Source organism: Bombus affinis, chromosome 4 (genome assembly GCF_024516045.1).
Source record: "Bombus affinis isolate iyBomAffi1 chromosome 4, iyBomAffi1.2, whole genome shotgun sequence".
NCBI classification, from domain to species: domain Eukaryota; kingdom Metazoa; phylum Arthropoda; class Insecta; order Hymenoptera; family Apidae; genus Bombus; species Bombus affinis.
In genome coordinates this window covers 10,285,925-10,300,108 of record NC_066347.1, presented here as the reverse complement: position 1 = coordinate 10,300,108, position 14,184 = coordinate 10,285,925, and the positions used below count along the sequence as shown (strand labels likewise).

The 14,184-nt window shown below is 41.3% G+C and overlaps 1 protein-coding gene across 6 annotated transcripts in view; it reads right to left on the bottom strand.

Moving 5' to 3' along the window:
• Positions 1-14,184, bottom strand: part of LOC126915260 (teneurin-a) — a 695,244-nt gene that overhangs the window by 416,996 nt on the left and 264,064 nt on the right. For all 6 annotated transcript variants that reach the window (XM_050719759.1, XM_050719762.1, XM_050719761.1 and 3 more), the window contains one exon: positions 8,338-8,583. In XM_050719759.1, coding sequence (XP_050575716.1) covers positions 8,338-8,572 — 235 coding nt within the window. In that variant the 5' untranslated portion in view covers positions 8,573-8,583. The remainder of the gene's footprint in view (positions 1-8,337; positions 8,584-14,184) is intronic.

Here is a 14,184-nt window from a genome sequence, read left to right as displayed (position 1 = left end):
GGTTTCCCTTGAATGATGGACGAGTAGCTATCGTTTTAATAGTAGCTTGAACATCGTGTAAGGAAGCGTTGTGGCAAGGATTTGCAGGAGAATTTATTGACAATCAGGTACACATGTACGTATGCAACGTGCTGGACCGTGTTGCGGTGGCGCCTGGTGCTCGATATAGCCGCCAGCGGAAGCTGTATCCGCGCTTATGCTCGTTGCATAGGCCTAACCTGTACGCCGTTCATCTGCCATTTACGTCATGCGAATATTAGCCAGGTCCTTTGAAGCAGCCTCCCGCATACCGCTAACTAGTCATGCGCTATGTTACATCGCAGATTGCCATGCGAACACACGTTGTTTGGCTCGCTGTCTCTTTGTGTTGGATTCCTTGAAAATATCATGACTCCAAGTTTGCATGATTTGATGGTGTTTGATACAGGCAAATGTGGTAGTTTGAATGAGATTGAAATCAAGATATAAAGATATATTTTAGCAAACTCATGATTATTTTTTCAAAATTGATCCGATCTTATAGTGGGATTAATATTATACAAGTTTTATGCGTTATGAGATTAATGTTACTATAGCCTCACCTCGATGATGGTTATTAGCACAGAGATGGTCACACGCTTCCACGCAACACATAGCATTTCTATAATATCTCTTCTAAATTTGACCACAGCCACAGATCTCGATCAGATCCCAAAAATATACATACTTAGACCTTGTGCATTCTCCTAGAAAGGTCATGGCAGAGTTATTCTCGTGTTTGTCGACAGATGCGTAGTGAAGACGGATATACGCGCCGAGACGACAAGATTTGTCAGAGTTTTCTTGTTACGCGGCAGAGCAGTCGTTCCGATAGAAATTCGATCCGGTGCATTTTAATGAACCGGTTCGCTGGCAATAGAGTGATTTAAATGGATCGACCGTCTGTAACACAATTATTCAAGAGATCGGCTGAGGAGAGAGGATCCCTGTAATTTGACGTTCAAAGCGATTCCCAGACACGTGAATTTCGATCGCGCGATCAGACGTCCTTAAATTATTCATCCCTCCTGAGAGCTGTGGCTCTCGTGTCTTCTTTTTCTTATATTCTTTTCCTCTCTTTCTAGTTTCTCGAGCGTCGACGAAAGAATAAGTGGAAACGGCGAACACCGCCTTTTCTTTCCCTGTGTGGCGAAACTTTCGTATTACCTTGTAACGAGCATTGCCCCGTCTCTCCTTCGAACTTTCTCCACCTAATCTCGTATATACGTTAGCGTCTTCCGCCTCTCTGACCACCGAATGTATGTTGTTAAGTTTAATCTTGAGTTAGAGGCCTGCTAGGTACCCTTTTTCTGGGAAAATAGAAATAGTAGCGGTGCTCCGTTGGGAGTGACTATACACAGTCACTTACGAAGGTAAATTTTTCCTACACCTTTGAAGAGCACCATTTTTATTTAAATAAAACATATACATGTAACATCCATAATAGGACGATAAGAAATCTTAAGAATTCTTTCGGAAGAAATAATTTTCAGTTAATTTTAATTGATATTTAAATATTCGAAACAATTCTAACTTCAAACTATTATTTCTGCGTAATTATCAACGAACGATTAAAAATATTGGATATACCACTGACCGGATGGAATCGGTTTCAACCGCAGCTCTGTTTCCAGCGATGCTCCGTGATCGTTCGATGCGTATTTTTTTAATTATTCCCGAACGTCACTCGATTCTTTGAACGACGGAACGCGGGAACGAATCGATAGCGCGAAAAGCGTTTCGTTATCGCTTGGCGAAAAAACCATGTAGTTTAATTTCTCGTCCCGATCATTTGCATGTATCACGGCAGTATTTTATAAAGCCGGAATCTCTGGCGGCCCATTAAAAATTTATTCTCGGCTTAACATCGTTTCCGAAGATCCGCAAGAACGTGCTCGTGTCTGCGACTCCGTAATGCGTTGTAAGCCGAAAATATTCGCTACCGAGACGGAAAACTCGGGATCCACGACTATCTTGATTCACCGCCGCTGAAGTGTCTTCGACTCACATTTTCTATCCCTTTTCCAGACTTTCGCGTTCCATTATTTTACGCGATATTTCAAAGTCCATCACTGCTTTACGCGAACGTAATAGCGAAAATACTTGATAATTTTTTTTATATTAATCGTGAAGTTTTCTTTTTAAATTAATACTTTATAATAGCCTACACAATATAATTTCGAATATCGAATTTCGAATATATCAGTGCATCCTGCTACATTCTGTGTACTTTCCGATTTTTATGAATAAAGCATTCTAAAAGAAAAAAAAAAGAAAGAAAGGAAAATATACGAAGAAATACAAACACAAAGTGAGGAGAATGGTAGGATTAACATTTTTTTCAATTCTACCATTGTACGTTTCGACAATGTTCTCATGGACAAAAATCTTCCTTCGAATGTTGCACGAGAGCAGAGAAGAGTAGGGCGCGGTAATTAACGCAGTAAGTTCTACCCATGATTCGCCACTGTAGCTATATCTGACCGCATCAAATTAATAGTTCGCGGCGTCTATGTAAACGCGACGCGGAAAATCAACACTTACAATGCCGCGGGAAGCTATACATTATCCGGCGCGTTATCGGAATGGCGCGCGCGCGGAGGTCAATATTTTCCATGGAAAAGCGGCGAAGCGTGATGTGGCAAACCGTAGTCCGGTGTGTAATGAGTTGACAGTGTAATATACGGAGTGAATCGTAGATCTGGAGACACGGTACGAGCGCTCTCGATATCGTGGACATCAATGTATTGATGACTCTACGGGGAGAGGCTAAGGGATGTTATCTACACTGAAACGCGACCATTACGACAACTACTTTTTGAAGACAATAAAAATTCCTTGTAATTTGATATTAGTATCTACAGCGAATGAATATTATCGGTGAAAATTTCGCGTGCAAATAAATTTTATCCCATAACAGTATCAAATTTGGCGGTATGTATACCGAATGAGAAAGTCTGTAATTGAGTTTAACAAGTTACAAATTACTTGATTATTCTATTGGATGTATAATTTGAAGATTATAAAAAACAGTTCTACAATGTAAACCTATTATTTTATTAATATTATTAGATGGTAAATTATAGTGAGAAATCACGATTTATAAAATTATATTTTTGTTCTACAAATTGTATCAAACAGCTGAGTGGTCATTTATATATATATCAATAAATGGTAAATATAGCAATGGTTAGTCAATAAGAAACTTTTCATACATATAGACGATTTAGAATTAACTTGAGGATTAATACAAGTCAAGAAAGCGTTGAGAAGAAAGAAAACACATTAACTAGTATTAATGGAACCCGCTATCTAGTGGCTGATCTTCGAGCGGTATTTTCTCACCGCTGACTCTCCATACATATGGTGTCCGACAGGAGGATTATATTGCGTTAATGGTGATGTCGATTCAGAGGCTCTCTGCAGGAGGTCCTTCGGTGAAAAATAATCCGTGGACACTTTATTAGGTATCACCGTTACGTTCCGTGAAAGCGTAAGTAGCAGATCGCGTTACGGACGATTGACAGGCCTGTTACCGAGGAAGCCGCGTTCGTAAAACCTGCATTGTCGCACGTTCCTCGTCTTATATCACGGATCGAAACACTTTTTACGATCTCTCGCCTCGAATAGAGCGAGTAAAGCTTTAATAACAGGTCATGTCAGCCTTGTGTATGTTCACCGCGTTAAGGTTCGTTTATATTATCCATTTAGACCCGCAGCGATAGTGACACGGTTTCGTTCAGACGGTTAATTTTCTATTCAATTAAATATGATTATTTATATAGCGTCCTACACGAATCTATCATTCTTCGTAAGAATGTTTTTCTTTGTAAGACGTTAGGTTGTCCGAGAAGTTTCTCTCGTTTCATAAGGTGATAGTAGATGAACAAAAATTTCTGTTTTATATTATTTTATCGAATTAGGTATGATCCATTTCGTTCTATTCCTATTATTACGTTCGTGCATAATTCAATAAACTAATATAAAAGAAAAAACATTGCGCGTCTATTATTTCCTTATAAAACGAAAGAAACTTTCCGGACAACCTAATACATGTTAAATTTGTCGCAACTCGTATCAATTTCTATGAAGTTGTATCAAGTTTGCATAAGGTACATTCTATTCAATACAATATACCATTAGAACTTGCAATTTAATTTAAGGGCTTATCATTAGAGGCAAGCAATCTATTCGTTAGTAGTATCTGTTGATTAAAGGTGATTTAAACGAGAAATTTTAGGAATACGAGGAATAAATAGTTTTCCTTATTAAATTCAGGGTATCGATAATTAATATCAATTTCTTATTAATATCATGTTATATCTACTTTGTTAGAAAATTTGGCATAGTAACTACGTAATATAAATCTTGAGAGGGGTTTGTGTAGCTATACGAAGACGCTATTGATTAAGGATTTTACTTCGATCCAAACGCCACCTGGGTATCTCGCGACAGGAAACAGATCGCGTTTACGTGATCCATAGCGCTCATCAATTATCGTTCTCGGTACTCGAGTGCGACGCAGCCGGTCGTGAAGTTAATTAACCGCGTGATTCCAAGGCGACGCGGCGTCTGGAGTCTGGCAATCAAGCGTGTCTCGCAACAACCATTTCTATCTTCAGCATCGTACGTGTTTCGTACGCTGTATCCATCATATCGATCCAAATACGTCTACGTATACGTCCTGACGATAAGAAGCGCGAAAAGAATCGAGCGTCTACGACTTGGCCAGGCAAAGGAGTTTCATAACTCAAGCAAATTTTCTTAGGAGAAACGAGAAGTTATTTGAAATCTTACAAAAAATTATTACTAAGCAACTGAACGTTAGCAAAAAGAATAGTCTGTAAAAGACCATGAAATGCTCAAGACCATGCTAGCTCTTGAAATCCTTCTTTAACGACTCTTAATGTTCTTCTAACATAGGACTGAAATATTTAAAATTGTGATACTTTTGAAATACTTGTGCGATATAGCAACACGTAACAGTGAGCTTCGTCTTCTCGTCTTTGTATAGTATGTACGAAGCATCGATAACGAAAGGAAAGAAGCTACTGGCACAAGTCGAATCCCTTTGCGACCTACAGGCGGTGGTTCTCTTTCGACACGCTTCGAGTGTGGTTACGTGACACTGTGCCGCGACGAATCGAGACTGGTCGAACCGAACGAGTCGAGTCAAACAGCAGCGAGGGGGTTTGAAAGAGGGACAAGGCGGAAAGGGGATGGGAACGGAGAGGAAATGGGAGAATAGGGATGAAAATGGGGAACGGCGATGAGGGGTCGAGACTGAGCGGCGTATCCAGGCCGGGAGGGAGCGGTAATCGGCAGCAAGTGAATTGGAACAAATGCAGACAGACGCGAGGTGGGCTGCTGGCTCGCTTGATACCGCAACCAAGAAATATAGTATAAACCGAGCACTGGTATTAATTGAGTTCGCCCCTTTCGTCTCTTGTAACCTGGCCACCCTCTTCTCCATCTTGCTCGTCTATTTTGTCCGGTTTCAAGACGAATCGATGAAACCTTCCAAAGGGAGAAGTGAAACGGCAAGTCGTGTAGAGGATCGCGCGGAGAGCGGTCAGAAGTGGACTCAGATCGGACGAAACCTTCTGACATTTCGCGTGTCTCGATATAAGTAGCTTTAATCTATTAACGCGCTGACTTGCACACCAGGTTTATATGCTGATGTTTGTCGCTGATTCTTACGATTTGTAATGGATTTTGATTCATTTAATATAACTTCGTGACCAGATAAGATAATTCAGACCACAGAATGTCATTCAATCCAAACATTTCATTGGAATAAATGGTATCTACAATTTCTCGTTCACATAGCTAACAGTTTGCGTTCAAGTAATAAATTCAATCGGCAGAAGTTCATTTGATTAGACACTAGCTAAAATTTCGTTTCGACGAGAGTTATGCAAAACGAATATTCGTTATATATGTACGATATACAATTATCGTGATTAGAAAAGATGGTACAACAAGTGCGTTGCAATTTTATCGTTTAGGACTACACGTTTCTTAATTTTACCATTGCAGATTTATCTTTCACTTCTTAAATAAAGTAGGTTAATTTTTAACACAATAACTTACAGTTTCTACACGGCAGATTATTCTTCCATCAAAATACGCTGTTGTTTATTAAACCAGCAAGATTAAATATACACAGAAAGCACACGGGAGAGTAGTTTATCCAAGATTTGTTGAAACGCGAGGATTACGACACGCTCGCAGTGTATGGGACAAAGATTATACGACGATGAAGGTGGTAGGGTACGAATTTGTAGATTTAATCGGGATAACCGGCCGTATCCGAGGTCAAATAATGGTCATGCAACCGGAACGCGCGATATTAAACTATTATTTGCGTAAGTAGTAATCCAAATAAGCCGTCAATGATAATGCAGTTATGTGGCGTGTGATATTTATACGGCGTACCACAAACGAATCGCGTAATCGATACACGGAATACGCAAACGAATCGCAAACGAAAGCAATGGTATAATCATATACGGATAATTATTCGTGGATACAGAGTCGTTGAAAATATCCATCCAAATATTGATCGCATCGTTTGAAATCTCGTTTCTAAACGCACCACGTCAATCTATGCCCTAAAATCGATCTCATCGAGTAAAGATAGTTACTACCAATTAGATACAAATTTTGAGCGAAATTACACGAAACGAGATTAATCCGTTCGATGAAATGTCGTGGAAAATACGAAGGTGTCCTTTTAGCATCGACGATTGTTGAGCTGAAATCACACTCTTTTTTATTATCACGACTCCAATACTACAAGACTATATCGCGATGATCCATAGACTACGGCCAGGAATGTAGTATTTTATTATTAATCAGGAGGTCTAAATTCAATTCATTTTTCTTCCATATTATGGAAACCAAGTTTTTATAAAGTCTTGTTTAGTAGAGATACAACTGGTGGTCACGGAATACCTGTATTAACCAAGATGCAAATGCGGACGGTAAGCGGGCAGCGCTGCATTTTTAAGATATTGTTTACTGGAACACGGTCCACGACGCGGTGCTGCGAGCACCCCACGCTTGGCAATCTGGGATTTCGCCTCCGAACTTAATATCCGGCCGCGCTCGTAGACGACGCGAGGAAGTAAAACTAATTTCGTAAATCCTTTAATCTACGCGTTTGCCAGGGAGTCGAAGGAAGATTATGGAAGCGGGAAGCGGTGGAACAGGAGGTGGAGGAGGAGAGGAAGGCTGAACCGAATGGCCGAGAGCGTGGTCTGCGCCTGTTTGATGGAATATGATGAACGAGCCACCGTGAACTTTATTATTGGCAGCGGCAGATCGAGTCGAAAGAAATAAAAAAAAAGGGAAAAAGTTGCCGTCAGTCAGCCAGTGTGTATCGTTAAGCCGCGTCCAGAACGAAGCTCTCTCTTCGCTTCGACAGGCCATTACTCGATGATCGCGCCTGTTCGCGCGGCTATTTCCCCGACCTGTTCGTTTCGCGCGGCCGATTTAATTGTTGCAATTGAAAGTTCATAGGTTGCTCATTAAGTCGCTCGTTAAAGTTCGTTTGAATCCAGCCGGAAGACTGGCCGAACGAAGGGTCATCCAATCAGAGCTACGCCTTAGAAGTCGAATCGTTACGTTAATTTCTTTTGTCTAGGAGGCGGACGGGCTCGATGAGTCGCGAACCGTGTTTCCGCTTAATGAAGATAACGGTTGTACTTCTCGTTGTGAGATCCTTTTTTACGCTGGTTGTAGATATTTGTATAGAATTATTGTAGTGTTTCACTTTGCTTCAAATCGCCGGCTCTAATTTCTTTTAAGTATCTTTTTTTCATTAAGTTGGAGATATTTGTAATCTTGTTTAAACCGCAGAAGCATCGCTTCATTAAGAACAACTTGAATATAAGTTTTCAAAATTACTATCAATTATCGATTCCTCCTTTAATAAGCGATCGATTGAAAAGTAACACTAAAAGACAACATATACTGTTCCTTATTTATTCCAACGGGACAATCAATTAGAAAGACCATTAGAAATTCCAAAGGATCTCAGACGGACAAAGGAAACTGATACTTCAGGCAGAATAAAATCAATCACGGCGATGCAATACTTTTCCCTGCTGCTACCCTGGAAATCCGTAGTCCCTTCGATAAATTACCAATTCCCTCCCAATACGTTTCACGGGAACTCCCATCAAACACCGTTCCTTTGCCCAAACACAGGCACCTCGACGAATACCGGCCACCTACATCCGCCAAACTTTTTCCCGTACGGCTGGTGCGAGGCTTTCGATCAAGGCATTAAACATCAATTATATCATCACTCACTTCCATACTGCTGCGCCAAGAGGGAGGCGAAGACCTGGCCTGGGCTGCGAGCGCCTCTACCGGCGGATGAAACGGACGCGGCTCCAACGGCGTGACGGGAATTTTCCTCGTCGTCGCTGCTCGACTGGGCACTGGGCCCGTAACCGCGCCTCTCTCGCCATTCCAGGGACCGTTGACGGCGCAGCCCACGGCCCCCATTTCCGTGACCGCGGCCCAGCGTACCCTCACCGTCCATCACTGCAGCATCTGCCAACATAAGGATACACATCAGCGAAATTGCCTGTAACGGAGCGTGCAAATTTGTAGAATATTCAATTCATTGGAATTCGTAGCCAAGTTATACGTACGTAGCGTTCAGATACAGAAGGAGATGGTAGTTGGGGAAAAATGGAAAACGGTTCTTTGTACCTTTGAACAGGAAGGAACTTTAAGAAAGATAGCGGGATACGATATATAGTAGAATATAAATTGGGAGATAACACTACGTAGTCAGAATGTATTTTATTAAATTGTCTTAAAAATAATTGAGAGGTACTTGTACAAATATATTTTCTCCAAAATTCGTCTCTTTATTCTCAGAAATCAGTGTACAACGACACAAATGTAACGCACATAATATTTTTCCAATGGTGAAATGAAGAACTGAATTCCATCCATTCCATTCGCCAATAAATAAGAAATGATTTTTCGCAATCACGGAAGGGTTAAACAGAAGAGAAATATAGATGACGCGTAACGTCTGTCGTATTCGCGGCGGTGAATCGAAACCGAAATTTCATAGTCCAAAGAACAGCGAGTGATCTTAAGGTGGTCGATCGAGCTAGCTAGATCGTACCCCGAAGCATCAATCAGCTGTCTCTGTAATCAAGGGAGAGCTACTCGCTACGAGGACGTCTCCATGGGAATTTCGAGAGGTATCCACCACTCAATTATCCGATCCCGTACACATTCAAGCTGCTATCGATCTTGGAACCCTGTCCTACGTACAGATGAGATAACCCGAGTAATTAAATATTCTGAACAGGGATTCGTATCACTTCCTTTTTATTAAAGGAGCATCTCGAAAAATTCATCTATAAAAATGATTTGAATTACATTCAATCGTATCCTCAGTTTTCGTTTGATCATTATACACAGAATATCTGTAGGTAATTATCTGGCATTTCTACTTGTTATCTAATTTAACACTACTTGTGCAAGCTTAGTAAATACCACACTGGTAACAATAGACAAGCCGACACCGAATGAAGGAGGTGCGGGAAAAAATGTTCATGCAACGTACATCCGTCGGTTACACCGGAGGTTTTTACACGGTCCAGAAACCATCGGCTGCCACGTTCGTTTCAATTTCAAACGCTCCGGGTCAACATCTCTGTGGAAGAGCAAATAAATATTCAGGTTCTGGGAGAACGTTGAAAACCACTTGAACCACGTCGATTTCAGCGGCGCTGAGCCGGGAGGATGGGCGAACGAGAGGCAGTGGTGCGAGAACGAGCCGGCCTCAAAATTAAGAGCAACTAAAAATTCCCGTTAGTCGAAAGTTTATCAAAAAACGCGAACGTGATACTCCGTCGCTGCTGTTCGTTTCGAATGCGTGGCCGTTCGCCAACGAAATATTATATATATATATATATACGATAGTAAAATAACTTTAAATTACTTTCAACAGACCATCCATGCTATTCTTAGAAATGTGAAAAAATTTCGTTGGAAAAAGTTAAGCGCTCAAGTTAGCAACGTTATGCACACTATAGCATACACGAATATATAGGTAGTATTAATCGTTAGTCAGACAATATATGCACCATACGGGTAAGTAGAATTAACCGTCAGACAATCCGTTAACCGTTGGTCAGACAATTGGCGCACCGTATGAATCAGTAATATTAACAGTTAGTCGGACAATCGGGACATGGTTTGCGTAAGTGGAATTAATCTTTAGTCAGACGATCGACACGATGTATGTGTCAGTAGTATTAATTGCAAATCGGACAATTAACGTACCATATGCGGTAGTAGAATTAACCATTAGACAGACAATTAAAGCATCGTATACGTCAGTAGAGTTAACCATTAGTCAGGCAGTCTCGGTGTCATGTACATAAGTAGAATCAATTGTTAGTCAGACCATCTGTGCGTCATAGGTATGTATATATAGAATTATCCACTAATCAGACATTCGACGTATCAACAAGTGCATATGTAATAATGGACGCAACTTCGTCATTTTCATAATAAAAATGTTAAATTATGTATGAAAAAAAAACAATTAGTTTAGGAGATATTTTCTACACGCTGACACATGTATCGTAACATGAACGGTTACCTCGAATAAATCTCAATGGCACGGATAACTTGTCCTCTGGAAACGAGTCCTTATGCATCGCCGGCTACCTCTAACAGCCACTTTTCTCACTTGCCTGAATGCCGGGCTAACAGGTCGCATCCTCTACAGACGAGAGGGTGCTTTACGATGTTTTGTTTCACCGACTCTTCAGACTACTCCTTCTTCGCTCGCGTGTAGGCGCGCTCGGAACGTGGCGGACTTGTCAAACCGTAAGTGAATCGGAAAACTTGGCGTCGAATTAACGAACCCTACTCAACCCCCGCCAGAAACGTACACCTCCGTAGCGGGGAAGCTAAAATTTCGCGAGACTCGAAACTCACTTCAATCGAAGTTTGATCGTTGTTGTGGTATTAGTTTGGAATTCGATGTCTGTTGACTTCGGAGAATCGCAAGGCAGGTTTTTAGTTCCAATCGTAGCGTGACACGGAATTGGTTAATTGATTAGATGTTACTAGAAGTGGCTTCAGTGCCTTCGAGTAATTTTCAATTCCATGGAAATTAGTTTACTTTGAAACGATTGATTTGATTAATCGTAAACGAATTAGATATATCTTTAGTACGACGAACTGATTATTTACACTATGAATATTGGCAACCTGATTCCAAATAATTTACAAGTGCATTAAAATGAGTTGACCTCGAAACGACCTTTGACCGACCACGAATAATCCTCAATGATTTCGAAATATCGTAAAAATGGCATTGAAATTATTTTGAATAATTTCCCAGTGACGATAAAGGAACGCGAGTAGCGGCAAAAATCACGAAACGATTATAGTGCGTCAAAATCTCAAAACCTATTTAAATCGCACAAATTTTGTCCATTCAATATTACAACGAAAAATGACGAGCTGAGAATTGCTACGTGAATAAATTGCGTTTATTTCGATTTTGGAGCAATCTTCGTTTATCGAAAAACACAATGACGATTCTGCATGATGTTACAAAATAAAGCACTTTATGGCACATCATTTACGACCATCGTTCTCTCACTGTTCGTTTCACATATTAAGAACGGCATCCGTCCTTTTAATAGAACACTTTCATAAGGAGCTATAAACGCGGACTACTCAACCGTGTAGGGCACTCTTATTGCTATAACTTATAACACGTGGCATTAACGGCCGATAATATGACAGTCTTGTACAATATAAAAACTTTAACGCGGGATCCTGTCGCGCAGTTGCTGACTATACATAGCGAGCGTATTCTTCCTGCGATGTAAAACGTTAGGCTTTGTATATAAAGAAAAAGAGGACCATCCATTCTTTTATGAAACGGTCCGCGTGATGCCCCCTTTAACTACTTTCCCATTCTTAAGGAATATCTTCCAGGAAGAGGTTACCTCGTAAGAAACATGTATTTGATAGATCTTTTACGTTCGTTGCTTTTCCTTGGATCCTAGCGAAACATTTCCGAACTGATAAAAAAATCCGATGAAAAAATTATTTAACAAACACCAAGCGCTTTAAAAGTAGAGGCGAATAGAATTGAATTTACTACCCGATGGCATTCATGACTTTGCAGTTACGTCAAAAGACGATACGCATTATGTCATAAGGCTAGTTTTAGAAATAGAAAGCTAAATTCTCCGGAAAATTATCAGTATTTTAAATTTAAGGGTACAAACATTTTCGCTCAGTTGAGTTTATGAAACTACGAATTTATTATGTACTAACCATATGTTATCACACTCGTATGACGCTAATATGACGTCGCCGGTCTATATAGCGGTAAAAAGAGATCTATACTGGCGTCACGACAATCGCCAAAGATGACCGAATTCTAGACAATGCATGTCTACGGCAGGTTATGAAAGCGACGCGAGATCGTCGTTAAGAAAGTATCGAAAAAGTTGCACGTTCTGGGCTGGTCCGTTGTCGCGGAGAACCGAGATAACTTCTTGGCAATAATATACACGTGTGACCCGGCCTGGTAATAAGAATAACTTTTTCCCGAATGCCTGTGCTCGTCTTGACGTCGGATGTGTCCAACGAATCTTCCCTCCTTCCCAGCACGAGGGAGTTTCCTCTCGCGTTCAATTACGATTCTCAAGTTTCGCTCGTGCGTGAAATATGACGCCGCTGCCTCTCGTCGGGCAAACAACGTCGCGATGACTCTAATTTCCTGGACAAAAGTAGGAGTCAGAACCGGAGGCTGGGATTGTTTCAGCCGAGCCGCGCGTTGTCAGGGATTTATTAACCGATGCTGAACTTACGATCGTTGTTCCAGGCTCCTCGTCTGACATCTTCGGAAATATATTAGAACAAAAAGACTGGCACGATTTTATTACAATTAAAATCGTCGTACACTTAATCTTCTACACTTTCGCGATACTTGTAACGTGTATTATCAAATAGCAATTCTAGTGTACTTACTTTAGTGAAACTGTTTTGTATAATATCTTTGTAATTGTAAAGAAAATAGGAGATATATCAATTATATAAAGTAATTAATATATCCATTGTAAGAAGCAAATCCATTCCTAAAATACATTGTCACGTGCCTACCTTCTAACAATGCTTCGTTTCGTGACTTAAGCCACTTGTTAAATAACTACCGTTACTCAAGCCCGCCAGCCAGCTCAAGAATTCTTTAATCGAATTCAAAGAACATCAAGCGAAGTTCCTCTGCGACGATAACGCAAACAAGTTTCCAAGAACGGTGAAAGAACGAGAACAAGTTAAGCGGTCACCGAATTCCACCTCCCTCTCGGCCCTGGTAAACATAAATCAGTCTGCGGGAGCCTCTCAGAGAGAGGTTAAAAAGTCAGGGAGCCACACGAACGCGCGCACACTCGCTCACAGCGGACATACCGTGGAACGTGTGTGCAGGACGTAAAACCGCGAGAAACGTCGCGTCGTAATACCTAGGCTGGAGAATATAGTGGCACTCGGAGTTTCAGGCCACGAATTCAGTCTTAGAGGAGGCACACTATAAAAGGCTTTAAGAGTTTCCCCGTGTTCGCGCGAATTGAGCAGGATTTGCATGGCACTGCTCGTGGCGGGAATTTTGTGTGAAATGTCGACGAGCGACTTTTTAAACGGCACCTAATGAACGCGACAGCCGGCGACATTGTTCAACTGTTCCACGGCCAAGCTGGACGACACGATGGTAAGAAGGGCATCTGAATGCATGAAACATAGGCCGTGGCCCCGGTCGTACCGTCGTCGGATATGGTTCGTGAGACCGACACCGAGAATTTTGCATATTCATCGTGCCTCGTAGACGTGGATCCCCCACGCTCGTCAACAGGAAGGCCACGCTTTGGATCTTAAACGTTCAGACACCGTACCTGCCGCCTTCTATTCGCGTCATCTCGCCATACTGGATAATTATGTCTGTCTGTAATCTCGTCGATGAAGCCCTCGACGTCCTTTTCGGTTCTCCTCCCTGAACGTTCTTCCTTCTCGCCGCCTTCGATGACTATGCTCTCCTCGTGAAAATTTGAATAACCGCTAATCACGTCTCTCCGTGGCGAGACACTCTCGGCGTGTATT